At 45.3% G+C, this 16,372-nt stretch overlaps 1 protein-coding gene across 1 annotated transcript in view; it reads right to left on the bottom strand.

Annotated features, from left to right (window-relative positions):
* Positions 1–2,875: 2,875 nt before the first annotated feature.
* The window catches only part of HIRA (histone cell cycle regulator), a 69,747-nt gene continuing 56,250 nt past the window's right edge, over positions 2,876–16,372 (bottom strand). Inside the window, exons 18-25 of the mRNA XM_079956521.1 lie at positions 15,754–15,902; positions 14,699–14,860; positions 14,048–14,106; positions 13,553–13,658; positions 12,007–12,129; positions 10,773–10,936; positions 8,172–8,260; positions 2,876–4,991 (exon numbers count right to left, since the gene is read on the bottom strand). Coding sequence (XP_079812647.1) covers positions 4,875–4,991; positions 8,172–8,260; positions 10,773–10,936; positions 12,007–12,129; positions 13,553–13,658; positions 14,048–14,106; positions 14,699–14,860; positions 15,754–15,902 — 969 coding nt within the window. The 3' untranslated portion in view covers positions 2,876–4,874. The remainder of the gene's footprint in view (positions 4,992–8,171; positions 8,261–10,772; positions 10,937–12,006; positions 12,130–13,552; positions 13,659–14,047; positions 14,107–14,698; positions 14,861–15,753; positions 15,903–16,372) is intronic.

Below are 16,372 nucleotides of genomic sequence, written 5' to 3' on the forward strand. Positions count from 1 at the left end.
CTATAGTTTAGGGCCCCACTCTCTTGGGGGGGGGGCCCCCAAAATTTAAAGGGAAAAAAACCTTAATAATTATTTCACTATTAATATATTTCTTAATTGTATTTCACTATTAATATACTTCTTCTTAATTGTATTTCAGTTCAACAATTACTTTGATAAAATACATATTTTGTTAGGTGCAAATGGCTTTAGGTACCTATTAGGTCCATAAATTACCATATAGCAGATATTCAACACAAAAAACGACAATTTGTTATTGCCAAAGGACAGCTGGACGGATAAAGGGCCCCATTACCTTCAGTAGCTTAAGGCCTCATCAAACCTAAATCTGGCCCCGGATAAATAAATAAATAAACAAAAAAAAAGTTTGGGAATCACATTTCCTGGGCATATAAAATAAGCAGAGGTGTCTCTTTTGGCTCCTGGGAGACTGAGTAGCTGTCACTATTCTGCACAATGAATACTCAGCAATAATAGCCCTGTATGAAAGTGAGTGGTTTTCTCACAATTTTTTCTCCTTCGGTGCACCAGTTGGTGGTTTGGGGGTAGGAACACTTTCATGGTTTTTCTGCCTCTTGTGGCAGTGGCAACATGCTGCATAGTTTTCGATCGTATTTGTGTTGCTGCTTTTATCATATTTGCTGTTTGCACTCCACAGAGTTGCAATAAATAAATGAAGCTCTAAAAATACAATTAAAAACCAAACTGTGTATTTAATGCAGACATGTGGCACACCACCTGAATGAAGCCCCTGGTGGTCCACAGGCCACAGTTGGGAATTAATATATTGCAAGGGCTCCCAAAATCTGTTCTCTTGAGTACAATATCCTTATACAGCCGTTATCAAGAGAGACATATATGCCAACAGGCTTGGAGGAACCACAAGATTTGCAGAAGTATAAGTTTATACAAAATGTAGTAGGCTATTAGCATTTATATAAGCACTAGGGCAATAACACTATACCAGTTTATACAAGAATGTATTGGAATATCATATATTGCTTTTTTTTTTTGCATATTTTCGCTTTTATACATGTCTTTGTTGTTGGTTTTCCTCTCTCACACTTTTCCTTCTTTTTTCTGTCTCACTTTATTTATTTTAACTGAAATCACCTTAATAAATCATATTTAAAATATTACATTAAAAGAAAAAGATTTGCAGAAGTATTAAAGAAATAAACCCAACCCGCCACTGCCAATAGCCCAATCAGGAATGATCACGCTCTAGTGGCTACAGAGGGTTAGTATCTAAGGGCAGGAATTCATTGATGGGTGAATCCCCCCCCCCCCATTTTGTAAGTTGATTAGTATCAATTAATGGATGGTGGTGGAAATAAATATCTGGCAAGTGTGGCAGTTTCAACATTTCAGCTTTGTTTACTAAATACTAGTAGAAATATTAGATCACTCTCTAAGGCATATGATGCTGAACTAAATGTAAAGGTAAAGAGACCCCTGACCATTAGGTCCAGTCGTGACCGACTCTGGGGTTGCAGCGCTCATCTTGCTTTATTTGCTGAGGGAGCCGGCGTACAGCTTCCAGGTCATGTGGCCAGTACGACTAAGCCGCTTCTGGCGAATCAGAGCAGTGCATGGAAACGCCGTTTACCTTCCCGCCGGAGCGGTACCTATTTATCTACTTGCACTTTGATGTGCTTTTGAACTGCTAGGTTGGCAGGAGCTGGGACCGAGCAACGGGAGCTCACCCCGTCGTGGGGATTCAAACCGCCGACCTTCTGATCAGCAAGTCCTAGGCTCTGCGGTTTAACCCACAGCGCCACCCGCGTACATCCAGCCTAATGCTTTCCTTCATCACAAATCTCTCTCATGTATGTGAACCTATGCCAATAATAGTCAAAATAGTTATTGAATGAAAAAGGAGCTGGGGATGTACACCCTCCCTCCAAAACATGATGGACTACTACAAAGATGCACCCACGAACCCAGAAGGGTATGAGAAGGCACTGAATCATATTGAGCCTAAACTTTCTGTGGCTGCAAGGCTCTGTCAAATATGGCACCCTCATGCCAATAAGAGCAAAACATGTTGGAATGAGCAGGGAGGGAGTATTCATTGTGTCCACTTTTGCCTCTAACTCCACCCACATGTTAGATTACCCTTGAGGGATACCTGGATAGCTTACAATTATTTTTTTAAAAAATCAATATAAACATAAAACAAGCTATAAAATCAAAGGCAACATAAATACAGTATGTCTTTTTGTTAAAACACAGGTGTAAAAATGGAGAGCCATTCTGAGTTTTATAACTGCTTTATTTAACTGGGTTCGAGTTTATACATGACATGGGTTATTTGATGGCCATTTGGGAAGGCCAATGTTTCAATTGGTAGATCATCTTGCTTTGCATAGAGGTCTTGGGTTCCATCTCCAGATAGGATGGGAAACACTCATGTCTGAAACCACGGAGAGTCACTGCCAGTCAGTGTACCAGTGTTTCTCAAACGTGGCTCCCCATCAGTTGTTGGACTACAAGTCCCATTATCCCTGACCGCTGGTCCTGCTAACTAGGGATGGTGGGAGTTGTAGTTCAACAACAGCTAGGGACCCACTTTTGAGGAACACTGGTAGACAGTATTGAGCTAGATGGGCCAATAGTCTGACATGCTATGAGACAGCTCTTCCTATGAAGGAATGGGGCCCTAGGCTCAATTCAATTTTTATCCTGCCTTTCTTCATGAAGCAGCCCAGAATATGCTGTGCCACTTGTAGCGGAGACCACCTAACAAAATATCATGAATGCCAAACTTCGGTGGTTAAATATCTGTACCTGAATGTTAACCCTGCCACCCTGGTGTTTGGTTTCTGTAGTTTATGGTTTGCCCCTTAACTTCCAAAAGTAAATAGTCGCTCTGTATACACTTGCCACAGGTCTTGAGAGCCAGCTGACTGAGAGCCAGTCTATGTCTAATCCACAACCAATCCTTCTTGTGTATGGGCAAGACCGGCTGATATGCTCTTTATTCATTCCATGCTTTCAGCTAGATCATCGGCAAGCTAACTATTTGGATCTAATAACTGTAGCTACTCACAGAATCGCTTTTATAGAACAAAGATATAATGTCATGTTCTCTGCTTTTTTGGATGGCCATTATAAAAAAGAAAACCCTTGGAACTGTATTTTTGTGCAATGTGTAAAACCACCACAAAGGATATTGTTCTTTATATAAAGATCCCTGTCAAAAATATTTGTTAGGAGTTTAGTTGCAAGAACCTAGTCACACGTAGAGAGTTTGTTTTCATTATCAAACAGCAAAAAAAAATGCAGTTACTTTGCTTGTGTTTACCTACACTGATGACCGGGAAATTAAGAGTGTATTTTTGGCTCAACATTTTAATTTATTATTATTATTATTGCTCTGTTTTATTACAGCTTACAGCTAAACAAATACAGCTATTGCCTACCATAAATGCCTCTTCTAAAATTATTTATGACCAATTTATTTATGTAATCCCAATACTTGTGTGTTTGTGCGATATGGCTTCCTCCCTCCCTTTCAGGCTTGGTTTGTAAAGATGCTTCAGTGATGACCCACAGATGAAATACATACAGTGGACACTCTGGTTGTGAATGTGATCTGTATGGGAGGCACGTTCGCAACCCGCACCGTTCAGAACCCACAGCACCGTGTCTGCGCACACGCGGGTTGCAATTCGGAGCTTCTGCACATGCACAAAGCACGAGTTAGCGCTTCTGCACATGCACAAGCGCCAAAACCCGGAAGTAACCTGTTCCAGTATTTCTGGGTTCGGCGCGGTGCGCAACCCGAAAACCCGCTACCTGAAGCGTAACCCCAGGTATGACTGTACAAATGACTACCGACTGAAAACAAAGGCTGCATTCAGTTTTTGTTTTAAACAGGCTGTGGCCCGTACAGTTTAATGCTACTACAAGCAGCACAAGAACTTCCACTTTGTTCTTAGATCAATGCAATGCTCATTTATTATTTGTACTTACAAAACCCCTCCCCCAAAAGCCCAGCCCCTCCCTTTTCAGCTACCTCCCCATCCCACCTCCCCCAACAAATGCCTTTTACAAATAGTTAAAAATTAAAAACCAGATGACATTAATTTTGGTACAGTTATTCAGCAATATAGCTGTCATAATTAATGGGTTACGTTTCATTACAACCAGGGTGATTTGGGGTAAAGGGGGCGGGGAATTCTGGTTATCGGCCAAATAAAATTTCATATTACAAGTTAGCAAATTCTAGTACAAAAATAGTCCATGTGATAGAACAGCCTGTAATATTTTTTTTTTTTAATTTTTATTGTTATTCACAGTTAAGAGAGTCTGTTGGCTGCATAATTCCTTAAGTATTTTATGAATTTTTCTTTTTCTTTTATGGGGCTTCTTCTTATATAACCCAAATATAGGACAGAGCCTCAATAAATCCTTAGCAAAGAACCCTAGAATGAGGGTTAATAAGATGTTCAGTTTATCTTCTTGTAATGTGCTTTTCACGGGATATCCAAAACCCAACTGGTTCCCCAGGTAGTCTCTTTGATATTTGTCCCTATGAGATCTAGAATCAAAAGGACCCCTGAAGGACATTCTCCAGAACTTTTCCATGGCGGCCACAGGCCACGGTAGCGATGCTCAAATTCCACATGGGGGGGGGTGCAAAAGCATGCTCTGTTCATCCCCATTTCCCCCACACATTCCTCTTGTCACCTCCTTTCAAAAAATCATCAGTATTTTGCTCATTAAAACACCTCGGGCCTGGTTCTTCTTCACATCTCTCCCAGGAGTATTCCGTTCTGACTATGGCCCCTTCCGTTTCCACCTGTTATTAATGCTTTTCTGCAATTTGTTTCTTTTTTCCTTAGGCCAGAGAAACATCTGCAGAGGCGCTACTTGTCCCTCAAGATATCTAGCTGCTCTTGGTATTCAGTGAAAAGCCGTTGCAAACGAAGGTTCTGACCGATGACGGGAAGCAGTTCCTTGAGGAGCTCTCGCTTGCGTAAGCCCTGCACAGGAAAGGAAAATAAATCCATTAATGTTCATCACACAGCGAATACCAGAGTTTGATTGTGGGATTACAGGAGACTCCCCACTGGTGGCTGACTTATGCACAACCATGTATGCACACTGGGAAACAATCACCGTATTTTTCGCTCTATAAGACACACCAGACCATAAGACGCACCTAGTTTTTGGAGGAGGAAAACAAGAAAAAAATATTCTGAATCCCAGAAGCCAGAACAGCAAGAGGGATCGCTGCGCAGCGAAAGCAGCAACCCCTCTTGCTGTTCTGGCTTCTGGGATAGCTGCGCAGCCTGCATTCGCTCCATAAGACACACACACATTTCCCCTTACTTTTTAGGAGGAAAAAAGTGAGTCTTATAGAGCAAAAAATAAGGTAATTTGATTCATACCAGGAAATGGAAGAGGAGAGCTGGAGTCCTTGTGGCTTGCGAGGATATGTTCCCTGAAGCCCGAAGAGGACATCAGTAAGCACAGAGAAGAGACGGGACGCTCAGTGGGGCTTTGTTTAGGCTGATCAGCCTCCCCACCTAACATCTAATGTGTGTGGTAGCGCAGCAGCAGCAGCAACAACAACTGTGTGTGCCCTCCAGCCTTCTGCAGGCCCCAGAGCTTCAATTCCAGTTGTGGACATTTTTGGTACAGTGTATGGGTTTTTTAAACCTGGATTGGAGAGACAGTGGCAGAGAGGGCATTTCAAGGGTGTTTGGAGGGTGCTCTCCCCCCCTGTAAGTGGGGAATCACCTGTACAGCTATGATAAAAGGTAAAGGTAAAGGACCCCTAACAGTTAGGTCCAGTCACGAACGACTCTGTGGTTGCGGCGCTCATCTCACTTTACAGACCGAGGGAGCCGGCGTTTGTCCACAGACAGTTTTTCCGGGTCATGTGGCCAGCATGACTGAGCAGCTTCTGGCAAAACCAGAGCAGCGCACGGAAACGCCGTTTACCTTTCCGCCGGAGCGGTACCTATTTAACTATTTGCACTGACATGCTTTCAAACTGCTAGGTTGGCAGGAGCTGGGACTGAGAAACGGGAGCTCACCCCGTCGCAGGGATTTGAACTGCCGACCTTCCGATCGGCAAGCCCTAGGCTCATTGGCTTAGACCACAGCGCCACCCATGTCCCTATTATGATGTGTTTGTGCAGATTGGGGGCTTTCTCTTTCTACGTCAACTGTCCCAAAGTATGTGGCTGCATGGAGGACATCTTGCATGAAGAACTAGAGGGTCACAGTTGTGCTGGAAAGTGCTTCATATCACTCACAGAGAATAAATGGATGCATAATGTTCTCAAGCAGGCACTGGCTCACATACATGCCCAAGGATAATCACACAGGTAGGTGGGTGGGGAAACAGGACCCAACTGCTCATCCCTGGGAGAAGCCAGCAACATGCTTCTTGTTGCCTCCCGACATAAAACAAATTGGGTCCTGCACTGGAGAGGCAGGTGGCTTCCGCTTCCCGGCTTCGCCATCAAATTAACTCAGAGCTTTCCTAACTCTTCACGTTGGCGACAAGCTTTTTAGACGTGCATCGTTTCGCAACACAGTAATTCTAGCAAACAGGACGTTAAACTAACCCCTTTCCAGCCCCAGGAGGAGCGCAGGAAATGTTTGCGTGACACACCTACACACTGCCGCCGACACACTAACATGGCGCGTCACACAGACTGGAAAGCTGTGAATTAACTGGTTGGAAATAAGGGACGATTAGCCCTCAAAGACAAGTGAACCATGCCCTGGGTAGTTGGGTTTCCTTCTCTTTCTCCATAGGGAAAAAACCCTAGAAAATAATAATATACAGTCGAACCTCAGCTCCCAAACGCCTCCGTTTTGGAATGTTTTGGCTCCCAAAGTCCCAAAACCCACAGCTAAATGCTCTGGTTTTCAAATGTTTTTTTGGAAACTGAACGTCTGACGCGGCTTCTGCTTGGGTGCAGGAAGCTCCTGCAACCAACTGGAAGCTGAGCATTGGTTGTTGAACATTTCAGAAGCTGAACGGGCTTCCGGAACGGATTACGTTCGACAACTGAGGTTTGACTGTAATCACTAATTATTATTTATGGGCCCCCATCTGACTGGGTTGCCCTATCCACTTTAGACAGCTTCCAACACATTAAAACACATTAAAAGCCTCTCCTCAACTAAAGGGATGACAGTACTGACTATTAATACTTATGCTTTTCCTTGTTTTGTAAATATATATGTATATATATTTGTAAATGTATATATATATATTTGTAAATATATATATTTGTGTGTGTGTGTGTATATATATATATATATATATATATATATATATGTAAATATATATATATTTACAAAAGCAACATTAATTTGTAGCTCTCAACCAATACAATTCTCAGTGGCAAGAGAAAGGGCACAGATCTGACATCAGGAAGGACAGTATTCACAAGAGAGTAGCAGAAAATTTCAGCCTCCCAGGACACGATGTTGCTGTCCTTAACGTGGCAGTTTGTGAGCAAAGGAACGCCTAGGTAAAACTACTGAGTTCAATTTTGAGTTCAAGAAGTTCGATTTTGTCGCTTGTGGCCTGAATGGAGATAATGGGTTTTTATTCTACTGCTAGGTAATTTGACTATCCCCAAGTATTGCCATCTATTTTAAAGGCAGATATAACTGTCTCCCTTCAGCAATATTGGAAGGGCATCATCAAGGTGTCCCAGTTAAGGGCTGTATGTGTCCCATTGAAGGTGAAGTAGTTGAAAAGTTGGGTCCTGTTTTCTTTGAAAGTGACGTTCATGGAGTGGAATGTAATAGGCTACTTTGCCACCTCTTTTCAGGAACACCCAGGAAGAATACCAGAATGGTACCTGAAACTTTTCTTGGCTGCTATCGGAATATGATGCTCTCATTTAGTTGTAGTTTGTAACCCATATGTATATTTTTCACCATGTGCATTGTATTGTATATTAAACAAGTGTGATTTTGTTCTTTCTCTGCTCTGTTTTTTTTTTTTTTTTGGGGGGGGGGGGTCCTGTGACTGTATGATAAATGATTGCTTGTTTGATGAGTGGCTGGATTGTCAGAATACCAGGACTGTATATACTTTGGACCTTCTCCTTGGTAACTTTGCCGCTTCACAAAGGAAGAGAGAGAGGCAAGGAATTTGTGTAATCTATTCCGAAAGGAAGCCACCTTACCACAACAGTTGCTTCCCACTGACTTCCAGCTGAGCTGTGGACTGGACCCAATAAATCCTTGCATAATTCCCGCAATCGATATTCAAACCCTGATAAAGGACAGAAGGTGAAATCATGTTCAGAGGCATCACAATAAATCCTTTGCATAAATCATATAGCAGAATGTAGTGAGGGCAGCCCTTACAAGATCCCAGGAGTACAGTGGTGCCCCGCAAGACGAATGCCTCGCAAGACGGAAAACTCGCTAGATGAAAGGGTTTTCCATTTTGGAGGTGCTTCGCAAAACGAATTTCCTATGGGCTTGCTTCGCAAGACGAGAATGTCTTGCGAGTTCCTGCGGGGTTTTTTTCCTTTCCCCCCCTTTTTCTAAGCCGCTAAGCCGCTTATCAGCTGACCCGCTAAGCCGCTAAGCTGCTTATCAGCTGATCCGCTAAGCCGCTTATCAGCTGATCCGCTAAGCCGCTAATCAGCTGATCCGCTAAGCCGCTAATCAGCTGATCTGCTAAGCCGCTAATCAGCTGATCCGCTAAGCCGCTAATCAGCTGATCCGCTAAGCCGCTAATCAGCTGATCCGCTAAGCCGCTAATCAGCTGATCCGCTAAGCCGCTAAACCGCTAATAGCACTAATCCGCTAAGCCGCTAATGGGCTTGCTTCGCAAGACGAAAAAACCGCAAGACGAAGAGACTCGCGGAACGGATTCTTTTCGTCTTGCGAGGCACCACTGTACCATAAATTGCTTGAGTAAGAAATAGGACAGAAACAAGAAGACAGAGCTAAGAATTTGTTATGAACTAGGTTTTGTTTTTTTAAAGTTGACCATCCATGTTCATGACAGTTAAGGTTCTGTCTGTTGTCTGCATCACACTGAAGAACCAGAAATGGATAGTGACACTGCATATTATTCCATTCTTCGAAGGACTGACTTTGTGATTGAGCTAGCCAAGTGAATGTCAGAAAAAAAACTCAGAGGCAGCTGAATTGCTTCAGTTGAATCCAAGCTTATTTACTATTATTAGATTTGATTTATTGCCTGCTCTGCACCATAAGGACCAGGATAAGGTGCAGCAATTTAAAAACACAGTATGTAAAACAGTCTAAGACAATTTGAGAGTCATGGGTGTAAGGTGGGTCCTTAAAATATGCATGTTCGGTGTCAAAGACAAGGGTAAAGAGGTTCATCTTCAACATAGAACAGAAACTACATACAGTGGTACCTCTGGATATGAACTGCCCCCTTTGCGAATGCTTTGGCATACGCACACAGCAAACCGGGAAGTACAGTAGATGCTCGGGCTGCAAATGTGATCCGTGTGGGATGCATGTTCGCAACCCGCATCGTCCGCAACGGCGTGTCTGTGCACACATGGGTTGCGATTCGGCACTTCTGCGCATGCACAAAGTGCAATTTAGCGCTTCTGCGCATGCGCAACCGCCAAAACCCAGAAGTAACCCGTTCCGGTACTTCCGGATTTCGGCGGTCTGCAGCCCGAAAAAACACAACCTGAAGCATCTGTAACCCGAGGTATGACTGTAAAGGAAAGGTTTCCGCTGCCAGCGCCTGTGCGGAAGCGGGCTACCGTTGCCCGTGCCTGCGCAGAACAGCGCACCCCTAGATACGAATGTTTCGGGATAAGAACAGACCCCCGGAACGAATTAAGTTTGTATCCAGAGGTACCACTGCAATGATGGTTCCTGATGCACCTCTTGGAGAGGGAATCTGGCAAGTTAGCGGCTCTCCTGGCCACCTCTATTCCACCCAAAATTCTGAGGGCAGTGGAGAGCCCCCTCGGCTCATTGTAATATCTGGGAGAGTCTGTAGGGGCAGGAGTTCCTTGAGGGTCAGTTTGCAGCAACTCACCGCTCAAGGAGAGGGACCAGTTGCTGACCATGGTGCTGACCAGGGGGTTAAGGCAACAAAGGTGAATTGGGGACAAAAACTCTCAAACGAGAGATGCATAAGCAGCATTGAGAGAAACTTCGTGGGGGGAGGGAAAGGTATCTCCCAGTGCTGCTGTACTCACTACTGCAGTGTAAACAACCCAACCCTAATGGCAGGACAACAAAAGTGGATTCTGCAAACCCTTGTGGCCCCCAAGTGACTTTTGCAAGCCCGGAAGGGCAAACACCCACCACTTATTCTGTGGTGGTCTAAGGAGCTGACAGCCCTTGCTATTTTTAATGCACTTCTTACAGGTGTCAATTTTGATTGGATAACTGCCAGGAAATCGGGATGGCATATATATTTTTAGGCGCCAGGTGAAAATGTTCCTTTTCAACCAGGCTTTTGGACAATTCATATTCTACAGCTTTTTAAATGTGTTTGTTGGAGCGGGGGGAAGCGGGATATTGCTTCTGTTTTAACCATTTATTTGTGCTTTTTTTATCTTGTATTTTTATCTTGTGAACCGCCCTGGTATCTTCTGATGAACGGTGGTATATGAAATCTAATAAATAAATATCTATAAACTTATATATGTCTAAAGCGAGATGGATATATTAATGTTCATTAAAGTGTGCTAATGTTTTCTCTCTCTTTCTTTCCTTCCTTCCTTCGTTAAATTTGCTCAAAGAAGCACATACATACACACTCTGAGCCTCACCTTCATTAACTAGATACCGTGCATAGATAAGGAGCCAGTGGCGGTATTCGTGACTTGACTGTAAAGTCAGCGCTGCAGCTACCTGACTCTCCAGATACGCCAGAGTTGTTTCCTGCTGCACCAAATGAGGCATGGAGAACAATCTTGCCGCTTGCCTCCCGGAGCTGCAATGAAGAGCAGAGACAGGAATGTTTTCAGAAGCGAAGAAGCAACTGCTTCAACTGTAAGTGTCCATATCTATGTTGTACTCAACAGCAACCTTGAGCTCACACTCTCTCTTCCCTGCTCCACCTCCACACAGCTTCGCCAAGAGATCAGAAGCTTCTGCTCACAAATCAGGAATGGAGGGGGACGAAGGATTGCACAAGCCAGAAGCTATTTGTGCTTGTAATGGCAAGCCAACAATAGCAGATGCTTCTGAATTACTGCCATTAATACTGGATCATCCCAGTAGATGGTGCTTCACAAAGAGCAAGGGGGCGAGTCCTTACCCAAAACGGCTCACAGCGTAAAGGGAGACAGGAGCGAGACAACAGAGGAAGGAAAAAGAAAGGGCACCAGGGTAAACAGGGGGTGACTATTCAATTACTTAAGGCTCGCGGGTGGCGCTGTGGGTTAAACGACAGAGCCTAGGGCTTGCTGATCAGAAGGCTGGTGGTTCGAATCCCCGCGACGGGGTGAGAGCCCGTTGTTCAGTCCCAGCTCCTGCCCACCTAGCAGTTTGATAGCACACCAGTGCAAGTAGATAAATAGGTACCGCTCCTGCGGGAAGGTAAACGGCATTTCCATGCGCTCTCTGGTTCGCCAGAAGCAGCTTAGTCATGCTAGCCACATGACCTAGAAGCTGTACGCTGGCTCCCTCGACCAATAAAGCGAGATGAGCGCCGCAACCCCAGAGTCGGTCACGACTGGACCTAATGGTCAGGGGTCCTTTACCTTTATTCAATTGCTTCAGTTGCACACACTTGGTCTTTAGTCCCTGGCCCTCCAGATGGGAACAGAATGCGGGACTAAAAAGACCTTTAATCCAATCCAGTAGGGCAGTGGCTCTATGCTTTTGTGGCTCTAGATTCTCATAATTAGGTTTTGCACCAAGTGAGAAAGGAGTGCGAACCTTGAGGAATAAACTAGCCCCCAGCTATGCAAAATTCGGCTACTTGCCAGGGATAACGCCAGGGAAACTACTGGGGAGGCATCAACAACAACAAAAAGACGAGGCTTAGTAAGTCCATACTTAGACGTTCTCCCTTGTATTATAGCTAACGGTCCTGAACACAGCATAGCCTCCTGCGATGGCAAACTGTTCCTGAAGTCCGCACATTGCGCCAGAGTCTCCTGCTTGTCAGAAACAAGGTTCCTGTAAAGACAAAAAAAGATTTGTAGGTGATTAAAAAGGAGGGGGTGGGGTGGGGATTAAACTGAAATTAGAGGGGGGATATTTACTAAGTTTTAATATTTATTTACAAGTAGGGTCTCAACTCGGGACGCAGGTGGCGCTGTGGGTTAAAGCCTCAGCGCCTAGGACTTGCCGATCGAAAGGTCGGCGGTTCAAATCCCTGCGGCGGGGTGCGCTCCCGCTGCTCGGTCCCAGCGCCTGCCAACCTAGCAGTTCGAAAGCACCTCCGGGTGCAAGTAGATAAATGGGGACCGCTTACCAGCGGGAAGGTAAACGGCGTTTCCGTGTGCGGCTCTGGCTCGCCAGAGCAGCGATGTCACGCTGGCCACGTGACCCGGAAGTGTCTCCGGACAGCGCTGGCCCCTGGCCTCTTAAGTGAGATGGGCGCACAACCCCAGAGTCTGTCGAGACTGGCCTGTACGGGCAGGGGTACCTTTACCTTTACCTTTTTAGGGTCTCAACTGATGCGGGTGGTGCTGTGGGTTAAACCACAGAGCCTAGGACTTGCCGATCAGAAGGTCGGCAGTTCGAATCCCCACGACGGGGTGAGCTCCCGTTGCTCGGTCCCTGCTCCTGCCAACCTAGCAGTTCAAAAGCATGTTGACGTGCAAGTAGATAAATAGGTACCGCTCTGACGGGAAGGTAAACGGCGTTTCCGTGCTCTGCTCTGGTTCCCCAGAAGCGGCTTAGTCATGCTGGACACATGTCCCGGAAGCTGTACGCCGGCTCCCTCGGCCAATAAAGCGAGATGAGTGCTGCAACCCCAGAGTCGACCACGACTGGACCTAATGGTCAGGGGTCCCTTTACCTTTACCTAGGGTCTCAACCCAAAGTACTCAAAGCTGTTTGCTTAGGCAGAAAAATGTGGCTTGCAAACATGTTTTGGGTAAAGCAGAGGGTCACAAATCAGGCTGTCCCCATCAGGCCTCTTCTACCTCACCTGTCACCTGGGACAGGGGCAGTCTGCCACTCCAGCAGATTGCCTCAGAGGAAGAGATGAGAAGTAGGGTTCATTCCATGGACTTTGATAAAAACCCGGCTCCATCAGGCACCTCTTGCCCCCAAACTGTGCCAGCAGATCATTGTAAGAACAGCTGTTTAAGGACAGGTCCCTGAGTTTGATTCCCCCAACGTCCCTCCCTGCCCATTTCCCCTTTTGTGTCCTCTCTCTCTCTTTTAAGACTGTAAGCTTGCAGACAGGAACTATCTTGTTTTAATTGATCATATGCAAGACGTTCCAGGAGCCTCCACTGGCTGAAGAGCAAGGTCCAAATGCTCTAAATAAACAAATAAGCAAAGGCTGGCTTTCACGTTTAGAGCTTCCCTGCTCGGACAAAGGAACGCACTCGACAAACCCATTCCCCACCCTCCTTTAGGTGCTTACCAAGAAGACAGAGAAGGGTTAAAGCAATAGGCTTTTCCATCAGACATGTTCATTAAAGGGATGCCATGCTGTGTCAACAAGATCTGAGACACAGTTGTTTCGCTTCCTATAAAAATCAAATCAGATAATGAGACTTCCTTGGAGCAAAATCATAGCAGGGTTACAAGTCTAAGTAGAACTTAGTTGGCTAGAATCCATCATGTCTGAAGAAAATAAATGTGGAGGGGGGTGAAAAGGAGAAGGAGGAGGGGGAGAAGTGGCCGTGAAGTGTTAGGGTGATGTGTTTTGACCACACAGGACGTTTAATGCAGGCATAGGCAATCTCGGCCGGCCAGATGTTTTGGGACTACAACTCCCATCATCCCTAGCTAACAGGACCAGTGGTCAGGGATGATGGGAGTTGTAGTCCCAAAACATCTGGAGGGGCGAGTTTGCCCATGCCTGGTTTAATGCATAGCACTACAAAGCGCCCCTAACTAGAAATAATTTCATTACCTGCTAAAATTGTTTGCAGGGACTCATCTTTCACCACTACTGCCTGTTTTTGAGCATTCCTGGAAAGTACAGAAAGGGAATGGCATTTCAGTTCAGCAAAACACAGAAGAGGCATTTCTGCAAAGGGAGAAACTGAAATACGGCACGGTAAAATATTAAAACTGAAAACCAAGGAATTGCCGCTGGAACTTTGGCACCAGTCTCATAGGATGCTAAGCGTCACACCAATATAATTCTTGGTAAGATTCAGGGGACTATCGCTTCATTGGCACCGGCTCACATGGGAAAGCCTGAACTGAACCAGGTCCCGCTTTTGAGAAGCTGTACTGAAAGACTAGAGGATAAGGCTACCCATGGCTACCAGCTACAATGACTATGTTCTGCCTCTGCCAGAGGAAGCTCAGGCAAGGAGTTGTGCTGGCACAATGAGGTCCCCCCGCCGTCTCCCTTGCCCCCAAAATTGGCTCTTGTGGGGGGTGGGAGAATCCCAAGAACAGTGCAAGAGGGAAGGAGAGAGATTGCTTCATTTGGTAAGCTGAAATGAATCAACTGATTGAACAACTGCCATTGCACTCGCTGGATTCCTCCCTCTGCACCTGTTGACTGTAACCTTCCTGAGGGCCATTGAAATGACGACAGCTTAGTGCTTACCAGACGGAGAGGGTTGCAGCCGTGGTGAGAGCCATGATGTAGAAGCCCGTGCAGTGCAAAGTGGAGATTGGCGAATGCAATACGATGGGAGGGAGAAGGCGGCGGCCGCAAGCCGAAAACACAGACAGGGTCCGCTTCTCACAAGCAACACTCACTACTTTGCTGAAAAAGAACCAGGGGACGGGGGGAGAGAGAAATCAACTCAGAACTTCCAGTTATTTAATAAGACCGACGCGTCAAGCTTTGCATGAAGAGTCTCCAAAGTGGCTTGCGCACAAAACGAAAACACAACAAGAAAGCGAGAAATAAAAACACATTTTGAAAAAGCACAACCCAACCTCCATGGTAAACAAGAGGGGAAAGCTACAAACATCTCTGTAATTGCATCCCAGAGAAAGCTTGGGAGAACGGGACAGCTTCCACCCGAAAACCTAAAATATATTTCTGAAACACATTCCTATCCTGCCCTTCTGTTATCAATATGAGGCATTCCATCAGCTGGTGGAACACGTAGAATGTATTTTTAATTTTGTTTTTATCCTAGTCAGAGAGCTGCCCTTGGCACGGGAACAGGAGGTCGCTGAGCACTGAGAAGGTGTTGATGCTTTTGAATTATGGTGCTGGAGGAGACTCTTGAGAGTCCCATGGACTGCAAGAAGATCAAACCTCTCCATTCTGAAGGAAATCAGCCCTGAGTGCTCACTGGAAGGACAGATTGTGAAGCTGAGGCTCCAGTACTTTGGCCACCTCATGAGAAGAGAAGACTCCCTGGAAAAGACCCTGATGTTGGGAAAGATGGAGGGCACAAGGAGAAGGGGGCGACAGAGGACGAGATGGTTGGATAGTGTTTTCGAGGTTACCAGCATGAGTCTGACCAAGCTGCGGGAGGCAGTGGAAAACAGGAGTGCCTGGCGTGCTCTGGTCCATGGGGTCACGAAGAGTCGGACACGACTAAACGACTAAACAACAACAAAATACCAAGTTGATGCCTTCAACCTGGCTTGATTGTGGCTGTGTTTGCACATGCACACACACACAAACACACACACACTCACCAGCTTCCTGCTGCTGAGAGAATTCGGCTGGTGAGCACTGTTTCCCATTCCTTTCCTTCCCGGTTGCACTTTAACCTGCTGAGTTTTGAACCTCCCACTGTGGTGATTTCATTCTCCACTTCAATGTACATGGAGGGATCTGAGCTGACCTGCAAAAGTTGGTTCTCTTAAAATGAAAGCTGAGCAAGAGAAAGGCAAATATATATCCCAATTCAAACAATTAAAAAAACCCCACACACCCTGGAAATTTGAAGGTGCCGTTATCCAACATTGAAAATGGTAGATTCTTTATTTAAAAACACACATTGCTCAAACACGGTGGCTCATCTGAAATACCTGCCCGTTCACAGCTACTGTATTATGTAGTAGTAACTGAAACGTTATTAAAAGTGCCTGCCAGCGGCATTATTCAGAATCACCACTATTACCAGGTCCTTCTCATATTTTATTAGCTTGTTAAATTTACATACTGCTCCTAAAGAACAGCTCTCTGCAGTTTACAACTGCAGACTTGAGAGGAAAGGTAAGGAACAGCATTAAGTACAGTGAATTTGCTCTACTCTGTCAATGTAGTCCAAGTCTTTATTATTCTGCCAAAGGTCAATTGTACAGTACACCC

The sequence above is a fragment of the Podarcis cretensis genome (genome assembly GCF_951804945.1).
Source record: "Podarcis cretensis genome assembly, chromosome: 16".
Classification (NCBI taxonomy): Eukaryota; Metazoa; Chordata; class Lepidosauria; order Squamata; family Lacertidae; genus Podarcis; species Podarcis cretensis.